This window comes from Pteropus vampyrus, unplaced genomic scaffold (assembly GCF_000151845.1).
Source record: "Pteropus vampyrus isolate Shadow unplaced genomic scaffold, Pvam_2.0 Scaffold203, whole genome shotgun sequence".
Classification (NCBI taxonomy): domain Eukaryota; kingdom Metazoa; phylum Chordata; class Mammalia; order Chiroptera; family Pteropodidae; genus Pteropus; species Pteropus vampyrus.
This window is the reverse complement of record NW_011888984.1, coordinates 472332-482357: the sequence shown is the minus strand read 5'-3', so window position 1 is coordinate 482357 and position 10026 is coordinate 472332. Positions and strand designations below refer to the sequence as shown.

Here is a 10026-nt window from a genome sequence, read left to right as displayed (position 1 = left end):
TAGGGAATACATTACATCATAAACACAGAATATATGACTCGGCAATTCCATTCCTAGGTGTATATCCAAAAAAACTGAAAACAAATACTCAAATACTTGTACACAATCGTTCATAGCTGCACTATTCACAAAAGCCAAAAGTTAGAAATAATTCAAATGTCCATTAATGAATATGTGGATAAACAAACTGTGGTATGTTCATGCAATGGAATATTATTCGGCCATAAAAAGTAATGAAGTACTGATTCGTGCTACAACACAGACGAACCTCAAAAACATTACGCTAAGTGAAAGAACTCAGTCACAAAAGGCCACATATTATATGATTCATTTACATGAAATGTCCAAAATAAGTTAATCCATACAGTCAAAACAAACTGGTGGCTGCCAGGGCTAGAAGGGGGAGATGGGGGCTGACCATTTAATGAGGATAGGGGATTCCTTTAGGGTGAGGAAAATGTTTTGGAACTAGAAAGTGCTCACACAACACTGTGAATGTACTAAAGACCACTGAATTACACAGTTTAAAACAGTTAATTTTAAGTAAATTTCACCTCAATTTCAAAAAAAACAAAACAAAGCAAGAAAACCTCGCCTATACTAGCAGTGAGGAGCGTGTTACTGCCTGGGGGCGTGTGGCGGGGCTTCTAGGGACTCCCTCATTCTGTTTCTTGATCTGGACACTGGTTTGGGGTTGAGCTTACGAGCTGGGCCCTTACCTGTGCTGTTTTATGCATCAGTAACAAGCTAATAAAAAGGAAAGGAAGGAAAGGACAGACATCCCCACAATAATCCCATTTTACAGATGAGCAAACTGAGGCATAGCAAGCTTCCATTACTTGCTTAAGGCTCACAACCGATGACTCGGTGAGCCAGGATGGAACCCAGGCTTGCTCCGTCTACGCTCCTGACCACTACGATGTCTGCCTCTAGACTGGCAGGCAGGGCCAGGCCTGGCAGGGCCTGGCAGGGTGTGCTGTGGCTTTGTCAGAACGGGGCCCAGCACAAGGCATGAGCCAAACAACAGTGTTCTCACTCTGCCAGTTCCTTGAACTGACCCAGCTGGACGAGGCGGCACACGGGCCAGGCCTCGAGAGCATGGGTTGAGGAGCTGGGAGACGAGTCCAAACCTCGGTGCGGTTGACAGGCTGCAGCGCCCTGGTCTGTAGGATGCCCGCCTCACAGGCCAGCTGTGAAGTACACCAAAATCAGGCTCACCGCGGCACAGCTGTGCCTGGCACAGAGCGGGCACACAGTAAACTAGGGCCAGGCTGGGTGGGGTGGGATGGCACAGGTACCAAAAGAGCTGCAGTGAGCAGGGCCCACCTGGCCAGCTGCTGCTCAGAGTGGCCGGCACTGGGAGGCCCAGGAGCGACACGCAAACGTGTGTGCAGAGCGGACCCAAGGCAGGCGCATCCCAGCTAGTCTTCTCGGAGCGCACACGGCCCCCCGACAGCACAAGCAGAGACACTGGAAGCCCGAGAGGGGCTGAGATGCATGGAATACCATCGACGGCCCCGGACCAGAGACGTAGCTGCACCCCCGCCACCGTCCGGCCACCTCCGGATTGCTAGGCCTCTGCCCAGGGAGCGATGGCCCTCAGGAAACTCAGGAGCTGAGACACCGGCTCGCCAGTCCACACTCACACCACCCACGCATACGATCCCAACCGCTCATTCCACAATCGGGTACCGAGCGCCCACCATGTGCCAAGCACTCTTCTAAGCATTGGGGACACTGCAGGGAGCAGGCCGGATCGAATCCCTGCCCTCAGGGAGCTGACAACGGCAGAGGCTTGGGCTGTTAACCCATGTTACAGATGTGAAACCAAGGCTCAGAGAGGTAACGGTGTGCTCAGTCACAAGAGGAAGTGGCAGAGCCAGGGTGAGAACTTTGCCATCTGCCAAGGTTCAGAACACTCTGTCGACAGCCCCAAACTCAGGGCGCAGCCTGGGGGGCAGGCTGAGCTGCCCTGAATGTCATCCCTGCCTTTAAGGGCACTGAGAACAGGTCTCCCAACTCAGTCTGACAGAGGAGGCCTGGCCCCGAGAAGTCGCCTCTGTCCCTCATCACTGCTCTGTCTGCAAGTAGTTCCCACAGGGCTGGCCCCATCGGCCTTCCTGCCCTCCTCGGACATGCCCGTCCACTCCCCTCGCCACATTCACGGCTCCTGCCCATCGGTCATGGGAATCGCTACCTTGCCTCCCGCAGATCGTTACTCCAACAGCCCCTTGCCGGTGAGACCCTCCCTGGCCGCTCTGTTTATGAAAGGCCCCTGCCCACCTCACGGCCCCTCCTCAAGTTGTTTGGTTTTCATCCATGGCACTTAGCGCCACTGGACACGTGGGCCTACTCAGGTGCCACCCGCCCCCTCACTAAATGTAAGACATCAACACGAGGACAGGGATTTTGCCTGAGTCCTGGATCTGCCCCAGCGCCTCGATCAGTGCCTAGAGCACAGGAGCTGCTCAGTAAATGCTGCTGACTAAATGGAAGCGCACGGAGCGCAGGCCCGGCACCCTCCCTCCATCGGGGAAGGTGCGCACAAGCCAGGACAGCATCTCCTTCCTCCTCACGCTTCTCCCCAGCTGCCCCTGGACACGGCGGAGCTAGGAAGTGCCACGGTCCTGGGGAAGGCAGCCTGGAGTCTAGGGGTCTAGTCTCGTAGTCTCCGCCCTGTAAATAACGCCATTTCTCTGGCTCGGCTGCCCACCAGCACGACCAGACCAGGTCACACCCCGGCTCACACTCTCCTGGGCTTCCGGTCACCTGGCGAGTGGAAGGCCAGGCCCCGTCTGTGGTTTGATGCGGCATCACTGCTCTGCCGCGTCTCCTCCCTGCTCACCCTCGCTCTGCTCCAGCCACGCTGCCCCCTTCGCCTTGCTGTCGCCCTTACCCACCTATGTCTTGCTTCCTCCAGGGCTCTGTTCACTGGCACTTCCTCAGAGTGGCTTCCCCTGACACCCCCTCTCCAGCCATCCCCGAGTTCCTACTTTTCACAACAGCACTTATCTACTTATTTGTTTACTGTTTGTCCCCACCTTCCGATGGAACGTAAAATCCATAAGGGCACCTCGTTGTCCCGAGTCCAGAATAGCCTGACACACCACACACACTCATTGAGTATTCGCTGAATAAATGAATGTTGACTATCACCTCAGTGTGCTACTTCAGTTAAATGACCTTCCCTCTCTGAGCCTCAATTTCTTCATCTATAAACTGTGGCCCAATGAGATCACGCATGCAGACGCAGAACTCGAGGCCTGGCTTGTGGGCTCACGCAGAGTGTCCAGGCAGGCCTGAGGACTCAGCCACGGGCGGAGCCGCAGCTCCCCCGCCCAGATTACTGCTGGCGGGTTCCATGAAGCGGGCCTGTAAGTAACTATGGCCTGGGCCAGGCAGGCGAGGCTCAGATGCTGGCCCCGGGGCTGTGAAGATCTTGCACCTCTGCCTCTCAGGACAGCAGCTGTCGAGTGTGTGCGTGTGTGTGTGTGTGTGTGTGTGTGTGTACGTGTGTACGCGCGCGCACACGGGAGAGATGCACAATCCTGCAGGCAAAAGCAACCCCTTACCACGCTTGTGAAGCCAGCCTTCTTTGATGACAGACACCTCGTTCATGGTGGCAGCGTGACACGCTGTCACCTAGCTCGGGACAACTCAGGGCAGCAGGACATGCAGGAGGCACGGTGGACAGAGCACAGTCTGCAAGACAAGAGAGGAGCCCGTGAGAGTGGGAGGGGGACTCAGCCCCAGTCCCTTCCCGCAGGACGCCAGGCTCTAAGACCCCTCTGGCCGCTCTGCTTGCCCTGTACAGGGCGAAGCCCATGAAGGTGGGAGAGCCCTGCCCCCGGGGCCCACTGTGAGGGGGGATGTGGCCGTTTCCCCAGGGACTCCAACCTGCTGGGAAGGGACACGACCCTGCCCTCAGAGCCTGACTCAGGAGGGAGCAGAGCTCCCTGGCCTATGAGCAGGCCAGGCCGTGCTCAGGACAACCTCACAGAGCAGAGGCAGCCCTCCACGCACTCACTTCAGGCTGGGAAGGTGGCAAGGGAGCCGTGGCCCCACCTTCATGTGGCCGTCACTCCCATGCCCCAACGCTGAGGTAACCTGGGATGAATCACACAGCCCTGGGCACCTGAGGGAGTGCTCAAAGCCACCAGCATCTGCCTGCCACCCCCCAACACACATACTCACACTCTCACACTCTCTCTCTCTCTCTCTCTCTCTCTCTCTCTCTCTCTCTCATACTCTCACTCTCCTTTCCAAACCAGGGAACCACCAATCTGCCACCTTTAGCAAGCCAAGTACCCCCATCCCGCTGCACCGGGCCACCCCATGTCACTCCTTCAGCCTCAGGTCCCTCCTTGCCCCTGCCAAATAACCAAGGAAAGTCAGAACTCAAGTACCCAGGATCTCGAACAAGAAAGCAACCTACTGCGTATGCACTTGTCTGAGGCCTAGAAGCCAGTCCTGAGGGCTCGACCAAGGCCCTGGTCCCTTTCCCCAGACCTCCACTTCTGTCCTCAGGGACCAGCAGCTGATAGACTGACAGACGCCGAGGCCGCTGCTTCTGTCTCAGGTTCCCAGGGAGAAGGGCGGGAGGCAGCTGCCAGCTGGGCCCCTACCTGGAGCCGCAGGCCTGGACAGGGGCCATGGAGCGCAAGGCGCCTTTCGCCTTTCCTGGCCGGGGGTTATTTGCGGACAGCAGGTCAGGAGCTACGGTGGCCCCCAGAGAAATGGCAGCTGGCTCCGGGGACACCATGGGCATCAGCTTTCTCTCGTGCCCCAGGGGAGCTGGTGGGCCGGACACACTACTGCCTGGCATGTGACAGTGGCAGGCTGCCCGACTGGGCAGAGGGAAGGAGGTAAGTGGGAGGAAGCGGGGGAAAGACAAGATGGACAGGGACAAGGAAGTAAAGAGCGGCTCAGAAACCACGTTCCGAACTCCAAGCTGCAAAGGCGGAGCCAGAAACAGCAAGAGGGGCTCCCCGCCAGCAGGCATGACCAGCGCCCCAAGGGGCTTGCACCCCCACCGCCCCAAATACTCACGACTGCCAGCTCCTCAACCCTGACTCTCCCACCAGTCTGCACTTCAAGCACTAATGTGACCAGCCACTCCATCCCGCCCTCCGTGGGCCTGGCTCAGATTCAGCCCTGTTCTCATCCGGCAGGATGAGACCCCCCCACCTCCTCCCTGGACGACCCCCTCACCTCCTCCCTGGACGACCCCCTTCAACCTCCCCCCATTCAGCAGCCAGAGGGATCTTCAAACCTGATCCCGTCCTTCCCCTACTCAAAACCCTTCCGCGGCTTCCCACTGGCCTCGGACAAGAGCCAAGCTCCTCAGCTTGGGATTCAAGGACTTGCAGGACCTGGCTTCGCTGGCCGTAGCCACAGCCTCCCACCCCTGCTGGCCTGGGCGGTCCGCGGTGCCCAGCCACCCAGCTTTCTGACCACCTCTCCCACGCCCTCCGCCTCCCCCTCCACCCCGCCCACCCCGCTGCTCCCTGGGCTCCCAGCCTCTGCTCTCAGTCCCTATACTCTGTCTAAATCTGGCCCCGTCCCTCCCTTTCTAGGAACCGCGAGGCATCTAAAAAGCCCTCAGTAAAGGCTAATGACCGTGACAATAATTACACCTGGCACTACCCACCCGTCTAGTCCCTCCTCCGTCAATCCCCACTTTCTGCCCCACTTCTGTGACTTAGGCCCTTACCCCTGATCTCCATCCCCCATACCTTTGTGACTTCTCGCTCCTTGAGGTCGCAGCTGAACCAATGCCTCCTCCAGGAAAGGAAGCCTTGCTGACCTCAGAGGCTTCACTGGGGGCTCTCTGTGCACTTCCTCAGCCAGTCTCCCCACGCCTATCAATGCTAACACAGTGGACCAACACAACGTCTGGGTATCTGCTGGGTACACAATGAATGAATCCAAATTTCCTCAATAGACCCCGAAGCCCAGAACCAGACACAGCCATCGAAATGTTTCTAGGATCTAGTCACGTAACCAATTTTTTGAGTATGTCCTAAGCTCCAGACACTACCCTGGGTGCCAGAGACAGGGTGTCACTAAGACATAGCCCCTGCCTGTAGGATGCTCACATTCCAGCGGGGGAGGCAAACAAGGCACCAATACACACAGTAACAATGCTGGGTGGCGGAGAGGCGCCAAGAAGAAAAATAAAGCAGAGGAAATGGAGACAGGAAACGGAGCCATGTTAGCCATGCGTATGGGGGACATGTGAGCAGGGAGTGAGCCCCGCCGACATGCAGGGAAAAGAATTCCAGGCAGGGGAATAGCAAGTGCAAAGCGCCTGAGGCAAAAAGGAGCTTGGAGAGTGTAGAGAACTGCCAAGGGGCCCACGTGGCTGTGGCTACAGGGTCAGGAGCCAGGTCAGGTGGGTGGGAGAACACGTAGGGACTGGCAGCTGCTGTGGAGACGTAGGGAATCCCTCCCCAACGTGGGCCAACGCCACACTTTCCCTGGTACGAGCTGTTTGGAATAGTTCCCAAAGGTCTGGGATGGACCCAGAGTCCAAAGGCAGGGTGGACGTGGAGGTAAAAAACAGGGCCTGGTGTCTGATCTCAGCTCTTCCCTCCCCTCCCCTCCCAGCCTGGCGAGTTCACCTTGAGGAGCCTCCATGATTCAGCAGCACTAAAGCACCCACTGTGTGCAGAGGATCAGCCTGCTGCCTGGCCCCCAGCGAACACCGGAACACATGGCTGCAATGATCAGAATGAGGTGAAGGCAGCCAGGTGTGGCCGACAGTGGTCAGGGTTGCAGGGTCCAAGAGCCACTGCCAGTGGGTGGCCTTGAGCAGGGTGCTGCTGCTCCCCTGCAGTCTCTCTGAATGCTCCCGACCTCCCCACCAGAGGGGCAGAGACCATGCCCAGGGTAGGGCAGAGGCTCGGAGAAGGGAAGCGTTTACCTTGGGTCTCCAGGCCAGACAGTGGTGGAAGCCCTGGCCGCTGCTCTGCACCCTACGGCCACTTTTTATATTCTCACTTCAGCGACTAAGAAGCCAGCAGCAGCTTGGGCAAGGGCAGAGGGAGGAACTGAAAGATCCCCTGTGTCCCGCCTGGATCCTGCCCCGTCCTCCCACTGAGGGTGGTGCCTCAGCTGAGGTGTTTGTGACGCAGTCCTGCAGTGATGAAATGTCAGGCACCCCAGCCAAGAGGATGGCCTGCTCCCTGGGGAGATGCCAATGGAGGCGGCCCAGGCAAGGTGACAGAGACCAGCCTCAGGAGGCCAGTGTCTGGATGCAGGGGTCTGCTCCAGCCACTAGGCTGCAGGCAGCACGCTCCATGGCAGGGAGTGCCTGGCGTGACCCCATCCCCACTCGCTGCTTCCTAGGGAGCCCCAGGCCTGAGTCTGCTGAGGACCTGGGCTAGAGATGCAGCTGTCAACTAAAGGTGAGCCACGTGGGAAGCAGGTAAAAAGAGCAAAGGCACCTCACAGAAGAAGACCTCCACACAACCAAGGAACACATGCAATCCCACTGGTTACGGGCAAATTAGCACCATGCTCTAACAAACTAAGCTGACCAGCTGCCCGGGAAATGCAAATTAAAACCACTCACCAACATGGCTAAAATTTTTAAAACTGACAATGCCAAGTGTTGACAAGGATGTAAAGGAATCACTACTGGTGGGAGAATCAAATGCTCAACCACCATGAAAAACTGTTTGGCAGTAAGAATTAAAACTCAATATATGCCTACGCCATGGCCCAGTAAGTCCTCGGCCTCAACAGAAACAAGTGTATTTGCTTACTGAGACATGTACTAGAATGTTCACAGCAGCAATAATCACACTGATTCGCAAACTGGAAACAGACCAGGTGTCCACCCACTGGAGGATGGCTAAACAAACAGATAAATTCACACAGCAGAACACTGCTCGGCACTGGAAAGGACCAACGGCCTTCTGACGCAAGCAGCAGGGATGAAGTAAAGAACGTGACGCTGAGTGACAGAGCCAGACACAAAATACACCCAGCAAGGGTCCAGTCATAGCAAGCTCCTTAACAAACAGGCAACGTGTTTGTTTAGGGCTGCCTTTCTCCTTTGTAAACTGTGCAGAAAATCAAGACAACAAATATCCAAATGTTACGAGAGTGGTTAGATTTGGGATAATGGAGTGGGGGGTGGGCGCGCAGTGTTTCTGGGAGCTGACAATGTTCCGTGGTGATCGCACCAGGCTTTGCTTTACAGTTATGTTATTCTTTATTTTATAACAAATATAACACATTTTTCTGTATTTTATGACAAAAAAAAAAACCATAAAAAAGAACCCGGGTTGGGAGCCCGGAAGATACAGGGGAGCCAAAATCGGGCCTCCTGCCCCCGCAAGGCTGGCTGCCTGGGCCCTCCCCCTCAGGAGGCCAGGTCACAGTGAGTGACGAAGAGGAGTCCAAGGTCCAGGGAGTCCGAATTTCAACCCGGGCTCTGTTGCCTTTTGGCTGTGTGGCCACGGGCAGGTGACATCCTCTGTGCACCACAATGTTCCCACCTGTACAACGGTCCTGCTGGAGAAGGGACACGCACCCCAGGAGAGCAGGTGGCACACCTGCAGCCCCGTCAGTGTGGGGGGCACAGTTAACTCCGCACAGAGAGCTGCATGGGGCTGAATTCCACCAGCGCAAGGGTCAGCTCTGCGCAGGAGGGGGTGACTGGACAGGGTCCCAAAGGGGACTCTGCCTGCACCGGTGAGGGTTTATTTTTTAGAGTATCATTGAGTATGAGGGTATCGCTGACTTACTCTATTGTTAAGGATCAAACACTCTATAATAAATTATTTTAAAATTTCTTTAAGACATTTTTATTTCCATCTATTTCTCAATGGTTTCCAAACGAGCTCCTTCAGAGGCTGCATCTCACAGTGCTGGAGCGAGACCCATGAGAGGCAACGTACGGGACGACACAGGAGGACGGCCGTGCCCCAGCTGGCAGCCTCGGGAAGGGCCCTTCCAAACCTGTCTCATCTGCAAAACTAGTCACGTGCTTCCTGCCACTCAGGAGGGCTGTGGGACCTAGCTGAGCTCTAGTGCTTCTGTCCTCACCCCTTCTATGGTCTGGGACCCTGTGACCACCTGAGCCAGAGCCCATCCCTCCTCTGCTCACACCCTTCAGCTAACAACCATCCAACAACCCAGAATGAAAGCCGAGGTCCTTCATGGGAGCCCCAGGGCCCTGCGAGGTCTGCGCCATCGCCCCGTTACGTGTCCACGCACACTCCACGTGGGTGGTGCCTGTTGCTGCGGCTACCCCGACACGCCAGCACACCCTGACCCAGGGCCGGGCACATGCTGCCCCTCAGGTGGGGCTCTGCTCCAGGCATCCAGGCCCTCCCCACTTTCTTCCGTCTCTGCTCACGTGTCACTTTCTTCGAGAAACCTTTTTAACCTCCCTAGGCAAAAGTGCACCCACCCTACCCCCACTTACCCTTTATTTTTCTCCACAAGCACGTACCACTGACGTGACTGTTCATATCTACCTGCTTATCGGTTTACTGCCGCCCTTGCCCACTGTGATGTCAGCATGGTAAGGGCAGGGGCTCTGGCCTCTCTTGGGTGCCAGGCACACAGCGGGCACTTAAGTATTTGTGAAATGAATGTGTACCAAGTGAAGCCCGGTGCCGGGAAAAGGCTCAAAATAAGCTACATCCCTTTCGTTGCCATTTGCCGGGTCCCTTTTCTTTCATCCCCCCTCCCTGACCTGGTTTCCACGCCAGACGGCACAGATGAACGAAGGTGGCGGGAGGGGACGCAGAGGCTCTGCATCTCCTGGAGCTGGAGACAGTGGGGTGGGGGCCTGTCCCAGCACTGTGACCCCCCAGGAGCCTCGGTCACCTGCCCCCTAATCTGTGCCTGCCTATAGCGCCCAGAGAAGGACTGGCTTGGGAGATCAGTTCAAAGACCACAGGAACCTGTCGTTCAACAGGCAGCCTCTGTCCGTGAATCTGGGAGGAAAGGGGCGTGGGGCGGACAGAGGGAAGCGACCCCCATTCACCACCCGCGGCTCTGCGAAGG

The 10026-nt window shown here is 56.6% G+C and overlaps 1 protein-coding gene across 6 annotated transcripts in view; it reads right to left on the bottom strand.

Annotated features, from left to right (window-relative positions):
• The window catches only part of LOC105300159 (RAC-beta serine/threonine-protein kinase), a 57251-nt gene that overhangs the window by 32746 nt on the left and 14479 nt on the right, over positions 1-10026 (bottom strand). For 3 of the 6 annotated variants that reach the window (XM_023537932.1, XM_011372221.2, XM_011372222.2), the window contains exon 2: positions 3573-3702. In XM_023537932.1, the coding sequence (XP_023393700.1) occupies positions 3573-3618 (46 nt within the window). In that variant the 5' untranslated portion in view covers positions 3619-3702. Of the gene's footprint in view, positions 1-3572; positions 3703-5735; positions 5907-10026 lie in introns of all 6 variants that reach the window. The other 3 variants (XM_023537935.1, XM_023537933.1, XM_023537934.1) reach the window with 3 other exon arrangements.